This window comes from Salvelinus fontinalis, chromosome 13, assembly GCF_029448725.1.
Source record: "Salvelinus fontinalis isolate EN_2023a chromosome 13, ASM2944872v1, whole genome shotgun sequence".
Taxonomy (NCBI): Eukaryota; Metazoa; Chordata; class Actinopteri; order Salmoniformes; family Salmonidae; genus Salvelinus; species Salvelinus fontinalis.
The window spans coordinates 12,866,941-12,893,839 of NC_074677.1; the positions used below are offsets into that span (position 1 = coordinate 12,866,941).

Below are 26,899 nucleotides of genomic sequence, written 5' to 3' on the forward strand. Positions count from 1 at the left end.
CGAAAAAAAAATTGTGACCGGAGTCTATTAATGAAAATATCAGAGAGAAAAAAATGTTCAGCTGCCCCTTTAAGGGCGGACGTTATCGTGGTATCGGGCCACTCAGTCCTGTCAAGCTAGTCTGGGTGTGTGAGATTTGGAATCTGAATAGGGCGCGTCTTCGCTATCAGTTGAAGCAGCAGACACAAACTAATGTTGAAAAACAACCGAGCTTGTGAAAAAAAAATGCAAATGGCCAAGAACCACGAGGACAGTCTCACTTTGTAGACTTTTGAGTAAATTAGACCAACTGTTATGCCTGTGCGCAGCGCCTACAAAAATACATCTATCAGCACTTCACTCATTGCGCTCAGCTCCCCTGCCAGGCAGTGTTTCTGCGTGAGGTGAGATATGGGATTTATATTTATTTGTGCAATCAGCAGCTATAAAACAAAACAGCAGAAACACTCATGTGCTCATACTTGACTTTTGACAATTTAATTTGAGAATGCAATTCTATCATTACTGTAATGCTATTACTAGCCTGTTCAACCTCTCTTTCGTATCGTCTGAGATTCCCAAAAATTGTAAAGCTGCCGCGATCATCCCCCTCTTCAAAAGGGGGAGGCACTCTAGACCCAAACTGCTACAGACCTATATCTATCCTACCCTGCCTTTCTAAGGCCTTCGAAAGCCAAGTTAACAAACAGATTACCGACCATTTCGAATCCCACCGTACCTTCTCCACTATGCAATCTATGCAACATTCTTATCAGGAGACTAAACAGCCTTGGTTTCTCAAATGACTGCCTCGCCTGGTTCACCAACTACTTCTCTGATAGAGTTCAGTGTGTCAAATCGGAGGGCCTGTTGTCTGGACCTCTGGTAGTCTCTATAGGGGTGCCACAGGGTTCAATTCTCAGGCCGACTCTCTTCTCTGTATACATCAATGATGTCACTCTTGCTGCTGGTGATTCTCTGATCCACTTCTACGCAGACGACACCATTCTGTATACTTCTGGCCCTTCCTTGGACACTGTGTTAACTAACCTCCAGACGAGCTTCAATGCCATACAACACTCCTTCCGTTGCCTCCAACTGCTCTTAAATGCAAGTAAAACTAAATGCATGCTATTCAACCAATCGCTGCCCGCACGTGCCCACCCGTCCAGCATCACTACTCTGGACGGTTCTGACTTAGAATATGTGGACAACTACAAATACCTAGGTGACTGGTTAGACTGTAAACTCTCCTTCCAGACTCACATTAAGCATCTCCAATCCAAAATTAAATCTAGAATCGGCTTCCTATTTCGCAACTAAGCATTCTTCACTCATGCTGCCAAACATACCCTCGTAAAACTGACCACCCTACCGATCCTCGACTTTGGCGATGTCATTTACAAAATAGCCTCCAACACTCTACTCAACAAATTGGATGCAGTCTATCACAGTGCCATCTGTTTTCTCACCAAAGCCCCATATACTACCCACCATTCTCTCGTTGGCTGGCCCTCGCTTCATACTCGTCGCCAAACCCACTGGCTCCAGGTCATCTACAAGTCTCTGCTAGGTAAAGCCCCGCCTTATCTCAGCTCACTGGTCACCATAGCAGCACCCACCCGTAGCACATGATCCAGCAGGTATATCTCATTAGTCACCCCCAAAGCCAATTCCTACTTTGGCTGCCTTTCCCTACAGTTCTCTGCTGCCAATGACTGAAACGAACTGCAAAAATCACTGAAGCTGGAGACTCATACCCTCACTAGCTTTAAGCACCAGCTGTCAGAGCAGCTCACAGATCACTGCACCTGTACATAGCCCGTCTGTAATATAGCCCATCCAACTACCTCATCCCCATACTGTTTTTATTGATCTTGCTCCTTTGCATCCCAGTATCTCTACTTGCACATTCATCTTCTGCACATCAATCACTCCAGTGTTTAATTGATATGTTTTAATTACTTCGCCACCACGGCCTATTAATTGCCTTACTTCCCTTATCTTACCTCATTTGCACACACTGTATATAGATTTTGTCTACTGCATTATTGACTGTATGTTTGTTTATTCCATGTGTAAATCTATGTTGTTGTATGTGTCGAACTGCTTTGCTTTATTCTTGGCCAGGTTGCAGTTGTAAATGACAACTTGTTCTCAACTAGCCTACCTGGTTAAATAAAGGTGACATAAATAAATAAAATAAAATCACTGTAGAGCCCTGCAAACTGACCACCTGCCAACGTGGCTGGTGAAATAGACATTCTTACCTGCCAATACCTAAATCTACCCGCGGGTGGCGGTTGTTAATTTTGTGCTTGTCCCCCTGTCTGTGAGTGGCTGTCCTACCTGTCAGTCATGACGTTACCGCTGCACGCCGACACCACGATGACTCCCGCCGTGGTGGCCATGATGGCGTGGATGGAGGACACCAGCCTGAGAAAAAGGAGAAATGTTTCAAACACGCAATTAAGACAACTAGAAATGTGAAGTTTCAGGAGAAACCGTCGGTTTACTACTATAATTACCAGCTTGTTGCATTAATAATACCAGTTACCAGAATGTCAATGACCAGAAACAGTATTTACAAGCAATACAGTCATATGAAAAGCTGCCAACTTTTTTGTCAATGTATGTTAGATTTTGAGATGAGACAAGAAAATCGTAGGGAGAGCAGAACTAGACAGCATCATCATACTCTCCGTTTTCTAAAGGAAGGATGTCGCTTCACAAGTTGCAAATAGACAGAGTAATATTTTTCTTCAGGCAAATTAAGGATGTAAGCATTTTACCCAGGGTACTCCATATCCTGTCTCACAAGCAATTATTATGGCAGGCTAATAGAAAGTCCCTTTTATCAGTTTGCTGTTCCATTTGGTCTTGAACTGCAAACTTTTATTAACTACATTATTGATTGGGGTGCAATTCACATGTAGCATAATGGAGTACTCTGTTTCATTGTAGTTTCACTTCTCCCTTTCCTTCTGGGCCTGCCTTCATTGAAACCGTTTGCACCCCATGTCTGTAATGTGGGAGGGATGTCACGCAAATTGTCAGCAATTGGCTCACATTCACAGGGGTTGCAACAAATTAAGAATTTATTTCAAAAGTTTTTCCATTTTAGAATTATAATTCAAAATCACATCCTGAATTGGGTGACCTCAGTTCGAATTGACCCCAACCTTACAAATCTTTTGACCCAATCTTTTGACAAAAGCTAAACCAGACAATAATTTCTTAGAGGACACCGATTGTACGGGCTACTTTCTAGACCTGGGGGTCCGCAAAGGTACTGCAGGGGGTCCGCGGCCAGATTAGTGCATTCAGAAAGTATTTAGACTCGACTTTTTCAACATTTTGTTACGTTACAGCCTTGTTCTAAAATGGATTCAATTGTTTATTTTCCTCAATCTGCACACAACACCCCATAATGAACTTTTTTTTTTTTTGCACATTTATAAAAACATTTTTTTGAAATATCACATTTATTCAGACCCTTGTTGAAGCCTTTGGCAGAGATTACAGCCTCGCGACTTCTTGGGTATGACGCTACAAGCTTGGCACGCCTGTATTTGGGGTGTTTCTCCCATTCTTCTCTGCAGATCCCCTTAACCTCTGTCAGGTTGGATGGAGAGCGTCGCTGCACAGCTATTTTCAGGTCTCCCTGGCTGGGCCACTGAAGGACATGAAGTGAACTGTCTTGAAGCGACTCCTGCGTTGTCTTGGCTGTTTGCTTAGGGTCGTTGTCCTGTTGGAAGGTGAACCTTGCCCCATTCTGAGGTCCTGAGCACTCTGGAGTAGGTTTTCATCAAGGATCTCTGTACTTTGCTCCGTTCCTCTTTCCCTCGATCCTGACTAGTCTCCCAGTTCCTGCTGCTGAAAAACTTCCCCACAGCATGATGCTGCCAACACCATGCTTTACCGTAGGGATGGTGCCAGGTTTCCTCCAGACGTAACACTTCGCATTCAGGCCAAAGAGTTCAATCTTGGTTTCATCAGACCAGAGAATCTTGTTTCTCATGGTGTGAGACCTTCAGGTGCCTTTTGGCAAACTCCAAGCAGGCATTCATGTGCCTTTTACTGAGTTGTTGCTTCTGTCTGGCCACTCTACCATAAAGGCCTGATTGGTGGAGTGGTGCAGAGATGGCACCACTATGGGCCCTGGTCAAAAGTAGTACACTTGGGAATAGCGTGCAATTTCAGACACAGCAATGGAGTTCCCCTTTAAAATGTGGAAAAAGGGCCTGTTCAACCATGCACTTAGTTTGACAGATCTTGGCACCTCTGGCAATAAGCAGCTCTGAAATATTACGGAAATCTCATTAATTCGCCCTTACCACAGCCACTCGCCATTTACGCCTTTTATGCATTACACGATTTCCAAATGATTAAAGGGGTGATTCTATTTAGGAGTACAATAGTCTCTCTCAGTCCAGGCTAGGTCAGAGGGAGGGAGGTAGAGAGAAGGCACACACACAGAGCTGTTTCCTCCGGAGGCCAGCCACCCTTCTCCTCGGGAACGCAGGCTGTCATGATGACGACAGTGGTCATGTGACCCTACCAGCCCGTAGCTGGATAAGACTACCAACCTCCCCTCCTCCCTTTCACCATCCCCCCCTGCCTTCCTCCACCCCTACTGCCATCAGCCCCTCCATACACCCCTTGTTTTTACCTCCACGCCTCACTGCCTCCTCGGGCCGCACACTCGGTCACAAGACCTAGATTTTCAAAACCCACTTATTGTGTCCCCCCTTTAAAGGACTTGAGGGGGAAGAGAGGGAGGTGGGTTGCCATGTTTTGTCATGTTTCCCTTTCTTCCCTAACCTTGGCTTCCTTTTCCCAGAACAGAGTTGGTCGGTCTTCCTTCTTTATGGCTACTGTGTGGCAGGGCCACGTTTTGAAGACTACCCTCTCGCTCTCTCTCCCTTCCGCCCTCTCTGAGTCAGGAGCAGTGTTTTTCTCCTCCTATGGTTAATGGGGTGTGTAATTTAGATCAGCACAGTGTACTGGTGCCTGCCCGGGCCAACCGGGAAAAGAGTGCAGAGTGAGAGGAAAAGAGCAAACAGAGCAACACTCATTAAAGGCACAGACAGTAGCGAGTCCAGCAGCCCTGCGCTCTTTCTGTCCCTCCCCCTTTCTCTCTCACTCTCACTCTCTCCTCATACACAGATTAAGCCTAGCCTGTAGTGCTCAATTCATTCATCCCCTAAACTGGACACTACAATAACTGGTTGGAAGCTATTGACAAAACAAACGAGGCTACTGGTTGTCTCTCCTAACACCAAAATCGTCACAATCAACTATTTCCTGGCTTTAGTAAGATGAGAAGACCCCGAGGCCTGTTCAGAAGGGATGGGGTGATGTAGATTAATCCACATGGTTACTTAGTACTGGCTCATGTTCATGTAGGCTAGGTAGGTACCAAATAGAAGAACACGGACTGAAACCGGGAAGGACTAATTTTAGTTTTCCATTGCAATGCCCTAGTGAACACTGCCCTGATGAACAATGATTCATTCAGTGGTGCTTTGGTTCATTATATTGTACTCTATAGTCTCTCCACCCATTTCTTGTTGACAATGAATCGCCGTTGAAGTTAATAGGCCTACAATTTCTTCCCTAAGGACAAATAAGTATCTAACAGCTATCTATACATCTCCAGGATCTAGTAGCCTATCTTAAATCAAACTTTATTTGTCACATGTACCGAATACAACAAGTGTAGACCTTACTGTGAAATGCTTACTTATAAGTCCTTAACCAACAGTGCAGTTCAAGAAGAGCTAAGAAAAGATTTACCAAATAAAACTAAAGCAAAAAAAAATGTAAAAAGAAATGTATACTAAATAAAAAATATCAAAAGTAACACAATAACATACCAATAACGAGGCTATATACAGGGAGTACCGGTACTGAGTCAGTGGCGGGGGTACAGGTTAGTTGAGGTAATTTGTACATGTAGGTAGGTGTAGAGTGACTATACATAGATAATAAACAGCGAGTAGCAGCAGTGTAAAAACAAATGGAGGGGGTGGGGGGGGGGGGTCAAAGTAATTGTCCAGTGGCCATTTGATTACTTGTTCAGCAGTCTTATGGCTTGGGGTAGAAGCTGTTAAGGAGCCATTTGGTCTGGGTTTCCCTTCGTAGTCCGTAATAGTTTGCAAGCCCTGCCACATCCGACAAGCGTCAGAGCCGGTGTAGTAGGATTCAATCCAATCTTAATCCTGTATTGATGCTTTGCCTGTTTGATGGTTAGTCTGAGGGCATAGCGGTTTTTCGTATAAGCGTTCGGATTAGTGTCCCGCTCCTTGAAAGCGGCAGCTCTAGCCTTTAGCTCAATGCAGTTGGTTGGGATATGTATGGTCACCGTGGGGACAACGTCGCTGATGCAATTGTTGATGAAGCCGATGACTGAGGTGGTATACTCCTCAATGCCATTGGATGAATCCCAGAACATATTCCAGTATGTGCTAGCAAGACAGTTCTGTACTGTAGCATCCGCGTCCTCTGACCACTTCCGTATTGAGCGAGTCCCTAGTACTTCCAAGTGACTCGGAATCAGGAGGATAGAATTATGGTCAGATTAGCCAAACGGAGGACGAGAAAGAGCTTTGTATGCATCTCTGTGTGTGGAGTAAAGGTGGTCTAGAGTTTTTTTCCCCTCTGGTTGCATATGACATGCTGGTAGAAATTAGGTGAAACGGATTAAGTTTGCCTGCATTAAAGTCCCTGGCCACTAGGAGAGCCGCTTCTGGATGAGCATTTTCTTGTTTCCTTATGGCCTTATACAGCTCGTTGAGTGCGGTCTTAGTGTCAGCATCGGTCTGTGGTGGTAAATAGACGGCAACGAATAATATAGATGATAACTCTTTTGTTAGATAGTGTGGTCTAAGGAACTCTACCTCAGGCGGGCAATACCTCGAAACTTCTTTAATATCAGGATGTTACCAGCTGTTATCTAGTGTCTATCAATCTATCCAATTAGTTTCTAGGCCAGGGCTCTCCAACTCTGTTCCTGGAGAACTACCCTCCTGTAGGTTTTTGCTCCAACCCCAGTTGTAACTAACCTGATTCAGCTTTTCAACCAGTTAATTATTAGTAATGTGCTAGATTAGGGTTGGAGCGAAAACCTACAGGACGGTAGCTCTCCAGGAACAGGGTTGGAGAGCCCTGATCTAGGCTATCTAGTATATATCTTATCCATCTACAGTGAATTCGGAAAGTATTCAGACCCCTTGACTATTTCCACATTTTGTTATTTTACAGCCTTACTCTGAAATGGATTAAATATTTTTTCCCCCTCATCAATCTACACACAATACCCCATAATGACAAAGCGAAAACAGGTTGTTAGATATTTTTGCATATTTATATATAAAATACTTATTTACATAAGCATTCAGACCTCTTGCTATGAGACTCAAAATTGAGCTCAGGTGCATCCTGTTTCAATTGATCATCCTTGACATGTTTCTACAACTTCATTGGACATGATTTGGAAAGGAACACACCTGTCTATATAAGGTCCCACAGTTGACAGTGCACATCAGAGCAAAAACCAAGCCATGAGGTTAAAGGAATTGTCTGTAGAACTGCGAGACATGATTGTGTCGAGGCACAGACTTGGGGAAGGGTACCAAAACATTTCTGCAGCATTGAAGGTCCCCAAGAACACAGCGGCTTTCATTATTCTTAAATGCAAAAAGTTTGGAACAACCAACACTCTTCCTAGAGCTGGCCGCTCAGCCTAACTGAGCAATTGGGGGAGAAGGGCCTTGGTCAGGGAGGTGACCAAGAACCCGATGGTCACTCTGACAGAGCACCTGAGCTCCTCTGTGAAAATGTCAAGAATTGTGAAAAACTGAGTTTAAATGTATTTGGCTAAGGTGTATAAACTTCCGACTTCAACTGTATATAACGTAGGTACACAGTCGGAAGTTTACATACACCTTAGCCAAATACATAACTCAGTTTTTCACAATTCCTGACATTTAATCAGAGTAAAAATTCCCTGTCTTAGGTGAGTTAGGATCACCACTTTATTTTAAGAATGTGAAATGTCAGAATAATAGTAGAGAGAATGATTTATTTCAGCTTTTATTTCTTTCATCACATTCCCAGTGGGTCAGAAGTTTACATACACTCAATTAGTATTTGGTAGCATTGCCTTTAAATTGTTTAACTTGGGTCAAACGTTTTGAGTAGTCTTCCACAACCTTCCCACAATAAGTTGGGTGAATTTTGGCCCATTCCTCCTGACAGAGCTGGTGTAAGGTTTGTAGCCCTCCTTGCTTGCACACATTTTTTCAGTTCTGCCCACATATTTTCTAAAGGATTGAGGTCAGGGCTTTGTGATGGCCACTCCAATACCTTGACTTTGTTGTCCTTAAGCCATTTTGCCACAACTTTGGAAGTATGCTTGCGGTCATTGTCCATTTGGAAGACCCATTTGCGACCAAGCTTTAACTTCCTGATTGATGTCTTGAGATGTTGCTTCAATATATCCACATAATTTTCCCACCTCATGATGCCATCTATTTTGTGAAGTGCACCAGTCCCTCCTGCAGCAAAGCACCCCCACAACATGATGCTGCCACCCACGTGCTTCACAGTTGGGATGGTGTTCCTCGGCTTGCAAATCTCCCCCCTTTTCCTCCAAACATAACGATGGTCATTATGGCCAAACAGATCTATTTTTGTTTCATCAGGCCAGAGGACATTTCTCCAAAAAGTACAATCTTTGTCCCCATGTGCAGTTGCAAACCATAGTCTGGCTTTTTTATGGCAGTTTTGGAGCAGTGGATTCTTACTTGCTGAGCGGCATTTCAGGTTATGTCGATAAAGGACTCGTTTTATTGTGGATATAGATACTTTTGTACCGGTTTCCTCCAGTATCTTCACAAGGTCTGGGATTGAGTTGTTCTGGGATTGAGTTGCACTTTTCGCACCAAAGTACGTTCATCTCCAGGAGACAGAATGCGTCTCCTTCCTGAGCGGTATGACGACTGCGTGGTCCCATGGTGTTTATACTTGCGTACTGTTGTTTGTACAGATGAACGTGGTACCTTCAGGCGTTTGGAAATTGCTCCCAAGGATGAACCAGACATGTGGAGGTCTACAACTTTTTTTCTGAGGTATAGGCTGATTTCCCCATGATGTCAAGCAAAGAGGCACTGAGTTTGAAGGTAGGCCTTGAAATACATCTACAGGGACACCTCCAATTGACTCAAATTTTGTCAATTAGCCTATCAGAAGCTTCTAAAACCATGACATCATTTTCTGGAATTTCCCAAGCTGTTAAAAGGCACAGTCAACTTAGTGTATGTAAACTTCTGACCCACTGGAATTGTGATACAGTGAATTATAAGTGAAATAACATGCAAACAATTGTTGGAAAAATGACTTGTGTCATGCACAAAGTAGATGTCCTAACCGACTTGACAAACCTATAGTTTGTTAACAAGAAATTTGTGGAGTGGTTGAAAAACGAGTTTTAATGACTCCAACCTAAGTGGATGTAAACTTCCGACTTCAACTGTACAAGATGTAATGACTGTACGTAAAATTTTGCACTACACGTGCGAGACATGATTGTGTCGAGGCACAGACTTGGGGAAGGGTACCAAAACATTTCTGCAGCATTGAAGGTCCCCAAGAACACAGCGGCTTTCATTATTCTTAAATGCAAGAAGTTTGGAACAACCAACACTCTTCCTAGAACAACCAACAACCAACACTCTTCCATTGCTAACCTAGCCCACAATGTCTGCTGTGTGGATCGAGTAGTCAAAAAGTCGAGCAGTCATTTGAAAGAGTAAGAACATTTCAGCGAGACAACTGAAAGGCGAAATCCCTTAACGCCAAGATAATGGGATTCATTGCCCTTGACAATCAACCGTTCTGTCGTGGGTGATGTACCAAGTGCGCTATTTTTCAGATGTTGCCCTACGCGAGTTACACAGTAATAGCTTCACTGCTATTAGCTTCACGACTGACATTTGGACCAGCAATATCAGCCCCATGAGCATGCTGAGTCTGACAGCACAGTGGGTCGTCGAGGATTTTGTACTGAGGAAGGTTGTATTGCATGCTTATGAATGTGCTGGTTGTCATACTGCTGCTGCCATTTCAATGGCATTTGAGAACATGTTTGAAACATGAACAGACTAGCTTGCTCAATTCGAACAACTGACTCGAGAAATAAGCTCATCAACCGCGTCTGCAGTAGACGTGATACCCTCGGTCATGGCATTAAAACGCCTGCTCAACAAAACTGCCGACAGGCTGCAAAAATGCGATTCGGTGGCATTCTAACTTTACTGTGTTCCCACCATGCTCGATGTTATGTACAAGGACCGCTACTTCGACGCAATAAAGAAACAGGGTTTACATGAAATGTTATATAAACAGCTGGACAAGCTGGAAACAGACACAGTGACAGTGCGCACCCGAGAAAGAAAGGCCACGGACAGACATAGTTGAAACATCACTGCTTGACATGTATGATGAAATCTTGGTCGAGAATGAAACGACTGAACAAAAGAACAACAAAACAGCACAGCAAGTAAGTGAAAGAAATACATTTTGATTATGTTTACTGGTAAATGGGGACATACGTAAATGCCAACAAAATAACTTTTTGGTCAGTGTGGTGTTTAACCTTTATTTAACGAGGCAAGTCAGCTGAGAACAAATACTTATTTACAATGACGGCCTACCCTGGCCAAACCTGGACGTTGCTGGGCCAATCTTGCTCCGCCCTATGAGACTCCCAATCATGGCCGGATGTGATACAGCCTGGAATTGAATAGTGACGCCTCTTGAACTGAGATGCAGTGCCTTAGACCGCTGCTTCCATGTGTGTGTGTTAACTATTTAAATGTACTAGAATGCTTAAAAAGGCCCCAAAAATGTTGAATATAGGTTATCGGTATCGTTATTTTGGCAGGGAAAATATTGGATATCTGTATCGGCCAAAAATGTCATATCGGTGCATCACTAGTCCTAAATATTTCAAAAACTAATGCATTGTATTTAGGACAATTCATTCATAAACCCTAGACCTTAACGAGTCCGATGAGCCCGACTGGAAGACATACTGCTTTCCCGGCAACAGGCCCAACGGAGGTCGGGCTGCATTCGGAGAATTCGTAGGCGATCGAATAAACCCCCACTGCCTTCCGTTCTACTAGCTAACATGCAATCATTGGAAAATAAAATCGACGACCTACGAGAAAGATTTAACTACCAACGGGACACTAAAACTGTAATATCTTATGCTTCACGGGGTCGTGGCTGAAAGACGACATTAACAACATACAGCTGGCTAGTTATACGATGTATCGACAGGATAGAACAGTTGCATCTGATAAGACAAGGGGCGGCCGACTATGTATATTTGTAAACAACAGCTGGTGCAAGACTTCTAAGGAAGTCTTGAGGGTTTGCTTGCCTGAGGTAGAGTATCTCATGATAAGCTCTAGACCACACTATCTACCTAAAGAGTTATCTATATTTTTCGTAGCTGTATACAAACCACCGCAGACCGATGCTGGCACTAAGACCACACTCATTAAGCTGTATTCCGCCATAAGCAAACAGGAAAACACTCATCCAGAGGCGGTGCTCCTAGTGGTCGGGGACTTTAATGCTGGAAAACTTAAATCCATTTTACCAAATTTCTATCAGCATGGGGTGGCAGGTAGCCTAGTGGTTAGAGCATTGGACTAGTAACCGAAAGGTTGCAAGATCGAATCCCTGAGCTGACAAGGTAAAAATCTGTTGTTTGCCGCTGAACAAGGCAGTTAACCCACTGTTCCTAGGCTGTCATTGAAGGTAAGAATTTGTTCTTAACTGACTTGCCTAGTTAAATAAAAGGTAAAACAATAATTTTTAAATAAATGAATAATAACAAAAAATACCCCAAAAAAGTTACATGTGCAACCAGAGGGAAATAATTCTAGACCACCTTTACGCCACACACAGAGACACGTACAAATCTCTCCCTCACCCTCAATTTGGTAAATCTGACCATAATTCTATCCATCTGGTTCCTGCTTACAAGCAAAAATTAAAACAGGAAGCACCAGTAACTCGGTCAATAAAAAAGTGGTCAGATGAAGCAGACGCTAAGCTACAGGACTGTTTTGCTAGCACAGACTGGAATATGTTCCGGGATTCTTCCGATGGCATTAAACCTGTTGGGGATGGGGGCGCTGTTTAGACTACTTATGCTAATTTGGCTAATTTTTTAAACGGCTTCCCACAAAATCCTTGATCGTACAATGTGCATATTATTATTATTATTGGATAGAAAACAGTCTATAGTTTCTATAGGAGTTGAAATTTTGTCTCTAAGTGGAACAGAGCCCATTCTACAGCAATTTCCCTGACATGGAGTCAGATTTGAGAAATGTTGGCCACTGTTCTGAAGTCATTTAAAAGGGCACTGTCGTTGCTATGACTATACGGACACTTCTTACGTCTTCCCCTGGATGCCTTTACGTGATGACGATTCCAACGGGGTCGATTGCGCGTTCACAGGCCCTACAAATGAAAAAACCCTGAAGCTAGTCATTCTTTGGGAGCTGCGTCATGAGCCAAGAGTACACCGGCGCGCACCTGTTCCAAGCGTTAGTTTAGCCTGTTATATTTCTCCGGTCATCTTTTCACTCGTTATAGGAGTTAAAAACATCATAAGGTAGTTAATTTAAAGCGTTTTATAGCAATTTATATCCGTTTAGTGCGATTTTGGGACATTTATTTTTGCAACGATGTGAAAAGTTGGGCACGCTTTTCAGTTCATCCCGAACGCAGTTGACATTTCCACATGGCAAGAGGACAGCTTTCCACCAAAAGACGATTTCTCCCAAGAAAGGATCCTTTGCCCAAGATACTGATGGAAGAACAGCTCAAGGTAGGACATTTTTATTATGATAAATCGTGTTTCTGTCGAAACATTTTAGTGGCTTAGGACGCCATGTTTTTTGACGTAGCTTCGCTTGGCGCAAACTGTATTGAAAAGTAAGGATAAATTAAAAAATGTAATAACGCAATTGTATTAAGAATTAAATTGTCTATCAATCCCTGTCCACCCTGTATTTTTTAGTCACGTTTATGAGTATTTATGTATAAGAGTAGATCACTGTCTAAGTGGCGCAAGGACATTTTCTGACCAACTGAGCTACATTTCACATTGTCTAACCATGATTTTGGGGGCTAAATATAAACATTTTCGATCAAACTGTATATGCATGTTGTAATGTGATGTTACAGGAGTGTCATCGGAAGAATTCTGAGAAGGTTAGTGAAAAAATTAATATCTTTTGGCGATGTTGACTTTTATCGCTCACTTTGGCTAGAATCAATGCTGGGCTGCTAATTGCTATGTGCTAAGCTAATATAACGATTTATTGTGTTTTCGCTGTAAGACACTTAGAAAATCTGAAATATTGTCTGTATTCACAGGATCTGTGTCTTTCGATTCGTGTATGCTGTGTATTTTTACGAAATGTTTGATGATTAGTAGTTAGGTAAACACGTTGCTCATTGTAATTATTCTAGTCCATTTGTGATGGTGGGTGCAATTGTAAACTATGCCATCTACCTGAAATATGCACTTTTTTCTAACAAAACCTATCCCATACCATAAATATGTTATCAGACTGTCATCTAATGAGTTTTTTTGTTGGTTAGGGGCTATAAATATCTTAGTTTAGCCGAATTGGTGATGGCTACTGGTGTTGGTGGACAAATAAAAGATGGTGGATTATGCTAATGTGTTTTTAGGTAATAGATGTACATCTTTACATATTGTGTCTTCCCTGTAAAACATTTTAAAAATCGGACATGTTGACTGGATTCACAAGATCTGTGTCTTTCATTAGCTGTATTGGACTTTAATGTGTGAAAGTTAAATATTTTAAAAAAATATTTTTTTTGAATTTCGCGGCACTGGTTTTTCAGTGGGGGGGGGGGGGGAGTGCCGCTAGCGCCACGCTGATCCTAGACAGGTTAAGGAGTACACCACATCAGTCATTGGCTTCATCAATAAGTGCATCGATGACGTCGTCCCCACAGTGACCGTACGTACATACCCCAACCAGAAGCCATGGACTACAGGCAGCAATCGCACTGAGCTAAAGGCCAGAACTGACCCTTTCAAGGAGCGGGACTAAGCTTTTAAGCTTATAAGAAATCCCGCTATGCCCTCCGACGAACCATCAAACAGGCAAGGCGTCAATACAGGACTAAGATCAAATCGTACAACACCGGCTCCGACCCTTGTCGGATGTAGCAGGGCTTGCAAACCATTACAGACTACAAAGGGAAGGAAAGCCAAGAGCTGCCCAGTGACACACACAAGCCTACCAGATGAGCTAAACTACGTCTATGCTCGCTTCGAGGCAAATAACACTGAAACATGCATGAGAACACCAGTTGTTCCCGGACTACTGTGTGATCACGCTCTCCGCAGCCGATGTGTACAAGACTTTTAAACAGGTCAAAATTCACAAGGCTGCAGGGACAGACGGATTACCAGGACGTGTACTGCGAGCATGCGTTGACCAACTGGAATGTGTCTTCACTGACATTTTCAACCTCTCCCTGTCTGAGTCCGTAATACCAACATGTTTTAAGCAGACCACCATAGTCCCTGTGCCCAAGAACACTAAGGTAACCTGGCTAAATGACTACCGACCCGTAGCACTCATGTCTGTAACCATGAAATGCTTTGAAAGCCTGGTCATGGCTCACATCAACAACATTATCCCAGAAACATTAGACCCACTCCAATTTGCATACCGCCCTAACAGGTCCACAGGCAAAGATAACTGAACTAAATGACTACCGCCCCGTAGCACTCACTTCTGTCATCATGAAGTGCTTTGAGAGACTAGTCAAGGATCATATCACCTCCACCTTACCGGCCACCCTAGACCCACTTTAGGTGGGCCTATCACCCTAACAGGTCCACCGAGGATGCAATCGCTATATCATTGCACATTGCCCTATCCCATCTGGACAAGAGAAATACCTATGTAAGAATGCTGTTCATTGACTACAGCTCAGCATTCAACACCATAGTAACCTCCAAGCTCATCATCAACCCCGCCCTGTACAATTGGGTCCTGGACTTTGACGGGTCGCCCCCAGGTGGTGAAGGAAGGAAACAATATCTCCACCTCGCTGACCCTCAGCACTGGAGCCCCACAAGGGTGCGTGCTTAGCCCCCTCCTGTACTCCCTGTTCACCCATGACTGCGTGGCCATGCACGCCTCCAACTCAATCATCAAGTTTGCAGACGACACAACAGTAGTGGGCTTGATTACTTACAACTACGAGACAGCCTACAGGCAGGCCGGTGAGGAAACTCGGAGTGTGGTGTCAGAAAAACAACCTCTCACTCAACGTCAACAAAACGAGATGATCGTGGACTTCACGAAACAGCAGAGGGAGCACCCCCCATCCACATCGAAGGGACAGCAGTGGAGAAAGTGGAAAGTTAAGTTCCTCAGCGTACACATCAACGACAAACTGAAATGGTCCGCCCACACAGACAGTGTGGTGAAGAAGGCGCAACAGTGCCTCTTCAACCTCAGGTGGCTGAAGAAATGTGGCTTGTCACCCTAAAAAACCCTGACTAACTTTTACAAATCCACAATCACAGCCTGGTACGGCAACTGCTCCTCCCTCAACCGCAAGGCTCTCCAGAGGGTGGTACAGTCTGCACAACTCCTCACCGGGGGCAAACTACCTGCCCTCCATGACACCTATAGCACCCGATGTCACAGGAAGGCAAAAAAGATCAAAGACAACAACCATCCGAGCCACTGCCTGTTCACACCACTACCATCCAGAAGGCGAGGTCAGTACAGGTGCATCAAAGCTGGGACCGAGAGACTGAAGAACAGCTTCTATCTCAAGGAAATCAGACTGCTAAACAGCAATCAGTAACTCAGAGAGGGTGCTGCCTACACGGAGACACAGATAACTGGCCACTTTAACAAATGGATCACTAGTCATTTTAAACAATGCCACTTTAATAATGTTTACATTACTCCTATCATATGTATATACAGTATTTTATACCATCCATTGCACCTTGCCTACGCCGCTCGACCATCCATATATTTATTCACCCCTTTTAGATTTGTGTGTATTAGGTAGTTGTTAGATTACTTGTTAGATATTACTGCACTGTCGGAACCAGAAGCACAAGAATTTCACTACACTCGCATTAACATCTGCTAACCATGAGTATGTGAAAAATACAATTTGATTTGATTTGACTACAGCTCAGCATTCAACACCATAGTGCCCTCAAAGCTCATCAATAAGCTAAGGACCCTGGGACTAAACACCTTCCTCTGCAACTGGATCCTGGACTTTCTGACGGGCCGCCCCCAGGCGGTAAGGGTAGGTAACAACCTACCTCAACACACGGACCCCTCAAGGGTGTGTGCTCAGTCCCCTCTTGTACTCCCTGTTCACTCATGACTGCACGGCCAGGCATGACTCCAACACCATCATTAAGTTTGCCGATGACACAACAGTGGTAGGCCCGATCACCGACAACGACGAGACAGCCTATGGGGAGGAGGGAGGAGACCTGGCCGTGTGGTACCAGAACAACAACCTCTCCCTCAATGTGATCAAGACAAAGGAGATGATTGTGGACTACAGGAAAAGGAGGACCGAGCACATTTTCATCGACCGTGCTGTAGTGGAGCAGGTTGAGAACTTCAAGTTCCTTGGTGTCCACATCACCAACAACCTAACATGGTCAAGCACACCAAGACAGTCATGAAGAGGGCACGACAAAACCTATTCCCCCTCAGGAGACTGACAAAATTTAGCATGGGTCCTCAGATCATCAAAAGGTTCTACAGCTGCACCATCGAGAGCATCCTGACTAGTTGCATCACTGCCTGGTACGGCAACTGCTCGGTCTCCGACCACAAGGGACTACAGAGGGTAGTGCGTACGGCCCAGTACATCACTGGGGCCAAGCTTCCTGCCACCCAGGACCTCTATACCAGGCGGTGTCAGAGGAAGGCCCTACAATTTGTTAAAGACTCCAGCCACCCTAGTCATAGACTGTTCTCTCTGCAACCGCACGGCAAGTAGTACCGGAGCGCCAAGTCTAGGTCCAAGATGCTTCTAAACAGCTTCTACACCCAAGCCATAAGACTCCTGAAAATCTAATCAAATGGCTACCCAGACCATTTGCATTGCATTGCCCACCCTCTTTAACACAGCTGCTACTATCTGTTATCATCTATGCCTATTCACTTTAATAACTCTACCTACATGTACATATTACCTCAATTACCTCGACTACTGGTGCTCCTGCATATTGACTCTGTACCGGTACCCCCTGTGTATAGTCTCGCTATTGTTACTTTACTGCTGCTCTTTAATTACTTGTTCCTTTTATTTCTTATTTGTATTTTTTAAACTGCATTGTTGGTTAGGGGCTTGTAAGTAAACAACATCTGTTGTATTAAGGCACATGTGACTAGGTTTGCACATTTTGGGGAATATTAAGGGGTGGAAACTTTCCGTGGGAATTAATGGCAATATGTGCAAATTAATATTAATACCATTTAAATGTAGATGTTTTTGCATTTGATATATTTACTCTGCACCAGACAGGATGCTCTTGCCAGCATACTTGGGGTCCTACATGTACACTGCGGCATGTATGGGCTTCAGGCATAAGTCTTCACACTTTTTGATGTATTTCAGAACTGCAGTTTCCTCTGCTTGGAGCAACAGTGAAGTGGGCAGGACAGTACGGATTTCTTCTCTTACATCTGCAAGCAGAGTCTGAACTAGAGGTTGATCGATTAATTGGCATTTTTGGACACCGATTATGGCCGATTTCATTGCATTCCATGAGGAAACTGCGTGGCAGGCTGACCACCTGTTACGCGAGTGCAGCAAGGAGCCAAGGTAAGTTGCTAGCTAGCATTAAACTTATCTTATAAAAAACAATCAATCTTCACATAATCACTTGTTAACTACACATGGTTGATGATATTACTAGGTTAACCAGCTTGTCCTGCGTTGCATATAACCAATGCGGTGCCTGTTAATTTATCATCGAATAGGGTTGCTACCCGTTCGATAAAATACAGAACAGTTCCGTATTTCACTGAAAGAATAAACGTTTTGTTTTCGGGAATGATAGTTTCCGGATTTGACCATATTAATGACCAAAGGCTAGTATTTCTGTGTTTATTATATTATAATTAAGTCTATGATTTGATCATTGATAGAGCAGTCTAAGCGGTGGTAGGGGGCAGCAGGCTCGTAAGCATTCATTCAAACTTTACTGCGTTTGCCAGCAGCTCTTAGCAATGCTTGATTCACATGCTGTTTACGACTTCAAGCCTATCAACTCTTGAGATTAGGATGGCAATACTAAAGTGCCTATTAGAACATCCAATAGTCAAAGGTATATGAAATACAAATGGTATCGAGAGAAATAGTCGACGCGTTATAATTCCTATAATAACTACAACCTAAAACTTAACTGGGAATATTGAAGAACTGGGAATATTTAACCACCAGCTTTCGTATGGTCTCATTTTCTGAGCAAGGAAAATAAATGTTAGCTTTTTTACATGGCACATATTGCACTTTTACTGTGTTTTTGCAGTATTTAAACCAAATTGAACATGTTTCATTATTTATTTGAGACTAAATAGATGATGTATTATATTAAGTTAAGTGTTCATTCAGTATTGTTGTAATTGTCATTATTACAAATAATATATATATATAAATAATAATAAATATATATATATATATATATAAATAATAATAAATATAAATATATATATATATATATATATATATATATATATATATATATATATATATATATATATATATATAGTCTGATTAATCGGTATTGGAATTTTTTGGTCCTGCAATAATCGGTATCGGCGTTGAAAAATCATAATCGTTCGACCTCTAGTCTGAACATCAGACAGGATGGCATTGTCTCCCTCAATCTGTGCAATGGCTACCGCTATAGGTTTCAGGAGTTTCAGGCTGCTTTCCACTCTCTCCCAACATACATCATCCAGGAGAATCCTCTTGATGGGGCTGTCCATATCGGCAGACTGTGATATGGTCATTTCTTGGAGAGACTCCTTCCCCTACAGGAGACTGTCAAACATGATAACACCACCCCAACGGGTGTTGCTGGGCAGCTTCAATGTGGTGCTCTTATTCTTCTCACTTTGCTTGGTGAGGTACCTAACCATTTCCTTGGCTCTCTTGTTTTCAGTGCCATGATGTCCTTGACGAGCAGATTCAATGCATGAGCAGCACAGCCAATGGGTGTGATGTGAGGGAAGGACTCCTCAACTTTAGACAAAGCAGCCTTCATGTTCGCAGCATTGTCTGTCACCAGTGCAAATACCTTCTGTGGTCCAAGGACAATGACGACTGCCTTCAGCTCATCTACAATGTAGAGACCGGTGTGTCTGTTGTCCCTTGTGTCTGTGCTCTTGTAGAATACAGGTTATGGGGTGGAGATGATGTACTGTAGTTAATTATTCCTTGCCCACGAACGTTCGACCACCCATCAGAGATGATTGCAATACAGTCTGCTTTCTCTATGATTTGCTTGACCTTCACTTGAACTATGTTGAACTCTGCATCCAGAAAAAGAGTAGATAAAGCATATCTGGTTGGAGGGGTGTGTGCTGGGCGAAGAACATTCAGAAATCTCGTCCAATACACATTGCCTGTGAGCATCAGAGTTGAACCAGTTGCATACACAGCTCGAGCAAGACATTCATCAGCATTTCTCTGACTATGATCCTCCATTGAGTCAAAAAAACTTCTGATTCCAGGAGGATCATGAGCTGTTGCTATCGATAAAGTGTCTGATTCATAATTTTCACCTCGAATAGAAGTAGAGGGACTTTTGTCAGAGGTTGCTTGTTGTGAGCGCTGAGGGAACTTTATGCACTTGGCCAGATGATTCTGCATCTTTGTTGCATTCTCACATGTGATTTGGCCAAGTATTTACAAATGTACACAGCTTTTCCTTCTACATTAGCTGCAGTAAATGTCTCCACACATCAGATAGTGCCCTTGGTATTTTCCTGTCAAGATTTGGGAAAAATAGTTTAAAAAAAACAAATATAATTCCATGTACAGATAAATAGTTAAGCGGTTAGATTAAACAACTCCTTTGTAAGATAAATGTTTTAAAATGAAACATGTATGTAAACAGGTGAATTAACACTCAGCAGGCTCAAGCAAGCTAAAACCCACATGATAGCAAAAACTAACTAGCAGAAATTGTTAACAAGTTAGAAATTATTTAAACACACTTTGCCGTAGGCTACTATTTACTAGTTAACAAAATATCATGTATGTCATATAAAATATATTCACCCCACCCAATATTGTATTCAAAACTTACCAGAAAGCATGTAGTCCTTGACTCAGACAGTCTAGTAGTGTGGGCTCAATAGCATCTCATTAGTGTGTAAGATCTAGAGAATCAGCTGTACATGTGATGGAAGAGTGCACTGCACATGTGATGGAAGAATGCACTGTTCATGCAGAGGATTGCAATTCCATTGAATTGGGGATAGTTTAACCAAAATATACCACAAGACCTAGAATTACCTTGTGTATCCCACAAAAAACATTCACTGTTATAAGCTAACTTTTTAGCTTGAAGCAAAATTCCCTAAATTCCCGGGCTTAACTTCCCATGGAAAATTTCTGATTTTCTTTTTTAAATTTACCGGAAAGTTTCCTACTCTTTGCAACCCTACATGTGACTAATACCATTTGATTTGACATCTTGTAATGAATAATGTGGATATTGAGCAAGTTGAGGAGACTAAACTGCTTGGAGTAACCCTGGATTGTAAACTGTCATGGTCAAAACATATTGAAACAACAGTAGATAGGATGGGGAGAAGTCTGTCTATAATAAAGCGCTGCTCTGTATTCTTAACAGCACTAACAAGTCAGGTCCTACCAGCCCTAGTTTTGTCGCACCTGGACTACTGTTCAGTTGTGTGGTCAGGTGGCACAAAAAGGTCAGGTGGCACAAAAATAACAGGGCAGGTGGCACAAAAAGGTCAGGTGGCACAAAAAGAACAGGTCAGGTGGCACAAAAAGGTCAGGTGGCACAAAAAGAACAGGTCAGGTGGCACAAAAAGGTCAGGTGGCACAAAAAGGTCAGGTGGCACAAAAAGAACAGGGCAGCACGGCTGGCCCTTGGATGTACACAGAGCTAACAATACTATGCATGTCAATCTATCCTGGCTGAAAGTGGAAGAGAGCTTGACTTCTTCACTACTTGTATTTGTGAGAGGTATTGACATGTTGAATGTACCGAGCTGTGTTTGAACTACTGGCACACAGCTCGGACACCCATGCATACCCCACAAGACATGCCACCAGAGGTCTCTTCACAGTCCCCAAATCCAGAACAGACAATGGGGGGCGCACAGTACTACATAGAGCCATGGAACTCTATTCCACATCAAGTAACTCATGCAAGAAGTAAAAAACCTACAGAACAGCAGGGACAGTGAAGCCACACAAACATAGACACATGCATACAAACACACGATAACATACACACTACACACACACATGTACACATGGATTTTGTGTTACAGATGCTATGTGGTAGTAGAGTAGAGGCCTGAGGGCACACACTTAATATGTTGCGAAATCTGTTATGTATGTATTGTAATGTTTTTAAAATGTATAACTGCCTTAATTTTGCTGGACCCCAGGACCCCATCCATGGAAATAACTGGTACAAGAAAAATATGGTGGAAACTCCCTCTAGCATAGAATCATGCTTTAATTGTAAGTGGAGTACACAAGTCAAAGGGAACACTTCAGGAAAATGTGGGATGCAGCCACACATTGAAAACTGACATTCACATAATAGCAGAAATGGGGCTGCTGATAACCTTCTGGTGCAACGCTTTGACCATGTCTCTCTCCGTCACTATGGAGGAAACTATTCTCCAATCCAGATAAACTCAGTGCTTTTTAAACTGGGGCAAGGTCACGTCTTGCCTATAGGTACCCTGATGCTGTTGTGTCATTGTGCCAAAAAATATCACAAATGTGGAAATGGCCCCATACAGCATGATTTTCAGTTGGTTGAAGGAGCATGGGGCTCAAAATAGCCGGGCTGTGGGTTTGATTTAGGTATTGTATTAGCCAAATATAACCTAATGAATAAATGTCATAACGGTATGTTTCTTTGGATTTAATTAGGCCTATATTACTACTGTGTTGGCCAATAGCCACATACAATGACTACAGTAGGCTATATACACGGAGTGTACAAAACATTAGAAACACAATCCTAATTTTGAGTTGCACCCCCTTTTGCCCTCAGAACAGCCTAGATTTGCCAGGGCATGGAAGCATTGCAGTTCTTGAGACACAAATCAGTGCGCCCAGCACCTACCCCATTCAAAGACACCTAAATCTTTTGTCTTGCCCATTCACCCTCTGAATAGCACACATACACAATCCATGTCTCAATTGTCTCAAGGCTTAAAAATCCTTATTTAACCTGTCTCCTCCCCTTCATCTACACTGATTGAAATGGATTTAACAAGTGAAAAGGGATCATAGCTTTCTCCTGGATTCACCTGGTCGGTCATGGAAAGAGCAGGTGTTCTTAATGTTTTATATACACACAGGCCAGTTTATTAGGTACACCACCCAGTTCATGACAATGGATCGCACGTGGCATTGGCATGCTATATAAAGCAAGCAGACAGACATCGAGGCATTGTTACTGTTCGATTGAACTCTAGAATGGGAAAAACTAGTGACTTAAGCGACTTTGAGAGTGGTATGATGGTCGGGGCCAGGAACGCCAGATCCAGTGTCTAGGGTAAACAGAGAATGATGCGACTAGGGTTGCACATGTTGGGGAATATTCGAAGGTGGAAACTTTCCGTGGGAATTAACAGAAATATATGCAAATTAATATTAACACCATTTAAATGTAGATGTTTTTTGCATTGGATATACAGTTGAAGTCAGAAGTTGTTGTTTTTTTCACCTTTATTTAACCAGGTAGGCTAGTTGAGAACAAGTTCTCATTTACAACTGCGACCTGGCCAAGATAAAGCAAAGCAGTGTGACACAAACAACAACACAGAGTTACACATGGAATAAACAAGCGTACAGTCAATAACACAATAGAAAAAAAGAAACTCTATATACAGTGTGTGCAAATGGCGTGAGGAGGTAAGGCAAAAAATAGGCCATAGTAGCAAAGTAATTACAATTTAGCAAATTAACACTGGAGTGATAGATGTGCAGATGATGTACAAGTAGAAATACTGGTGTGCAAAAGAGCAAAAAAGTAAATAAAAACAATATGGGGATGAGATAGGTAGATTGGATGGGCTATATCCAGATGGGCTATGTACAGCTGCAGCAATCGGTTAGCTGATGTTTAAAGCTAGTGAGGGAAATATAGGTCTCCAGCTTCAGCGTTTTTTGCAATTCGTTCCAGTCATTGGCAGCAGAGAACTGGAAGGAAAGGCGGCCAAAGCAGATGGTGCCTTTGGGGAGGACCAGTGAGATATACCTGCTGTAGCGCGTGCTACGGGTGAGTGTTGTTATCGTGACCAGTGAGCTGAGAAGGCGGAGCTTTACCTAGCAGAAACTTGTAGATGACCTGGAGCCAGTGGGTCTGGCGACGAATAGGTAGCGAGGGCCAGCCGACTAGAGCATACAGGTCGCAGTGGTAGGTGGTATATGGGGCTTTGGTGACAAAACGGATGGCACTGTGATAGACTGCATCCAATTTATTGAGTAGAGTGTTGGACGCTATTTTGTAAATAACATGGGCGAAGTCGAGGATCGGTAGGACAGTCAGTTTTACGAGGGTATGTTTGGCATCGTGAGTAAAGGAGGATTTGTTGTGAAATAGGAAGCCAATTCTAGATTTTATTTTGGAGATGTTTAATATGAGTCTGGAAGGAGAGTTTACAGTCTAACCAGACACCTAGGTATTTATAGTTGTCCACATATTCTAAGTCAGAACCGTCCAGAGTAGAGGTCGACCGATTATGATTTTTCAATACCGATACCGATTATTGGAGGACAAAAAAGCCGATACCGATTAATCGGCCGATTTATTAGAAAAAAAATGTCACACCAAAGGTTGAGGTTGTGGACAGGTGTCTTTTATACTGATAACAAGTTCAAACAGGTGACATTAATACAGGTAACGAGTGGAGGACAGAGGAGCCTCTTAAAGAAGAAGTTACAGGTCTGTGAGAGCCAGAAATCTTGCTTGTTTGTAGGTGACCAAATACTTATTTTCCACCATCATTTGCAAAGACATTCATTAATAATCCTACAATGTGATTTTCTGGATTTTTTTCCCCTCATTTTGTCTGTCATAGTTGAAGTGTACCTATGATGGAAATTACAGGCCTCTCTCATATTTTTAAGTGGGAGAACTTGCACAATTGTTGGCTGACAAAATACTTTTTTGCTCCACTGTATATACACTGCTCAAAAAAATAAAGGGAACACTAAAATAAAACATCCTAGATCTGAATGAATGAAATATTCTTATTAAATACTTTTTTCTTTACATAGTTGAATGTGCTAACAACAAAATCACACAAAAATTATCAATGGAAATCAAATTTATCAACCCATGGAGGTCTGGATGTGGAGTCACACTCAAAATTAAAGTGGAAAATCACACCACAGGCTGATCCAACTTTGATGTAATGTCCTTAAAACAAGTCAAAATGAGGCTCAGTAGTGTCTGTGGCCTCCACGTGCCTGTATGACCTCCCTACAACGCCTGGGCATGCTCCTGATGAGGTGGCTGATGGTCTCCTGAGGGATCTCCTCCCAGACCTGGACTAAAGCATCCGCCAACTCCTGGACAGTCTGTGGTGCAACGTGGCGTTGGTGAATGGAGCGAGACATGATGTCCCAGATGTGCTTAATTGGATTCAGGTCTGGGGAACGGGCGGGCCAGTCCATAGCATCAATGACTTCCTCTTGCAGGAACTGCTGACACACTCCAGTCACATAAGGTCTAGCATTGTCTTGCATTAGGAGGAACCCAGGGCCAACCGCACCAGCATATAGTCTCACAAGGGGTCTGAGGATCTCATCTCGGTACCTAATGGCAGTCAGGCTACCTCTGGCGAGCACATGGAGGGCTGTGCGGCCCCCCAAAGAAATGCCACCCCACACCATGACTGACCCACCGCCAAGCCGGTCATGCTGGAGGATGTTGCAGGCAGCAGAACGTTCTCCACGGCGTCTCCAGACTCTGTCACATCTGTCACATGTGCTCAGTGTGAACCTGCTTTATTCTGCGAAGAGCACAGGGCGCCAGTGGCGAATTTGCCAATCTTGGTGTTCTCTGGCAAATGCCAAACGTCCGCTGTAAGCACAACCCCCACCTGTGGACGTCGGGCCCTCATACCACCCTCATGGAGTCTGTTTCTGACCGTTTGAGCAGACACATGCACATTTGTGGCCTGCTGGAGGTCATTTTGCAGGGCTCTGGCAGTGCTCCTCCTGCCCCTTTCTACACAAAGGCGGAGGTAGCGGTCCTGCTGCTGGGTTGTTGCCCTCCTACGGCCTCCTCCACGTCTCCTGATGTACTGGCCTGTCTCCTGGTAGCGCCTCCATGCTCTGGACACTACGCTGACAGACACAGCAAACCTTCTTGCCACAGCTTGCATTGATGTGCCATCCTGGATGAGCTGCACTACCTGAGACACTTGTGTGGGTTGTAGACTCCGTCTCATGCTACCACTAGAGTGAAATCACCGCCAGCATTCAAAAGTGACCAAAACATCAGCCAGGGAGCATAGGAACTGAGAAGTGGTCTGTGGTCACCACCTGCAGAATCACTCCTGTTTTGGGGGTGTCTTGCTAATTGCCTATAATTTCCACCTGTTGTCTATTCCATTTGCACAACAGCATGTGAAATTTATTGTCAATCAGTGTTGCTTCCTAAGTGGACAGTTTGATTTCACAGAAGTGTGATTGACTTGGAGTTACATTGTGTTGTTTAAGTGTTCCCTTTATTTTTTTAAGCAGTGTATATCATACACACACATTTTTGTAATAATGACAATTGCAACAATACTGAATGAACAATGAACACTTTTATTTTAACTTAATATAATACATAAATACACACACACACAGCTCTGAAGTGACAATGATACTGAAGAGTCTGCTTAGGAGACAAATACTCTCAACTGTTTGAATAAAAATAGAGTTTAAGTTACCTGTGATGAATGTTGAAATCAAAAACTTTAATTTCTCTATATGCAGGAAATCCTATTTTAATAATGGCCATGATAAGAATTGACAACCAAAGTGCAAGTCATAATTCCCATGACACCTTCTAGCAAAATCTGAAAAGCGGTTCCTTCATTTATTCCATAGGATATTTTTTAGATTCACTTAAAATAAGGTCTGTGTTTCGTGTAGGCTTACACCACCGTGCCAATTTTATAACTGTGTAGATATCCATAGGATAAGGTAACTCTGATCAATATTGGCTAAATATAAGCGAAGATAAAAAAAATTGTAGAGTCGATTTATGAAAATATGTTGACAAACGTTACCTTATCCTAGTGAGATTTACACGGGTATCAAAACGTCGAGGCGGTTTAAGCCTGCACGAAACACAGACCTTATTTGAAGTAGATCAAGACATTCTCTATGGAAGACATGAACGGTAAAATAACGAAGGAACCCCTTTCAAGTTCAACCGCAAATTATTACAGGAATTATAACGCGTCGACTATTTCTCTCTAAACCATATACCTTTGACTAATCCGGAAACTATCACCTCGAAAACAAAACATTTATTCGGTTCTGTATTTTATCT

At 43.0% G+C, this 26,899-nt stretch overlaps 1 protein-coding gene across 1 annotated transcript in view; it reads right to left on the reverse strand.

Annotated features, from left to right (window-relative positions):
* Positions 1-26,899, reverse strand: part of LOC129868107 (ceramide synthase-like) — a 57,460-nt gene that overhangs the window by 18,758 nt on the left and 11,803 nt on the right. Inside the window, exon 2 of the mRNA XM_055941750.1 lies at positions 2,329-2,415. Coding sequence (XP_055797725.1) covers positions 2,329-2,415 — 87 coding nt within the window. The remainder of the gene's footprint in view (positions 1-2,328; positions 2,416-26,899) is intronic.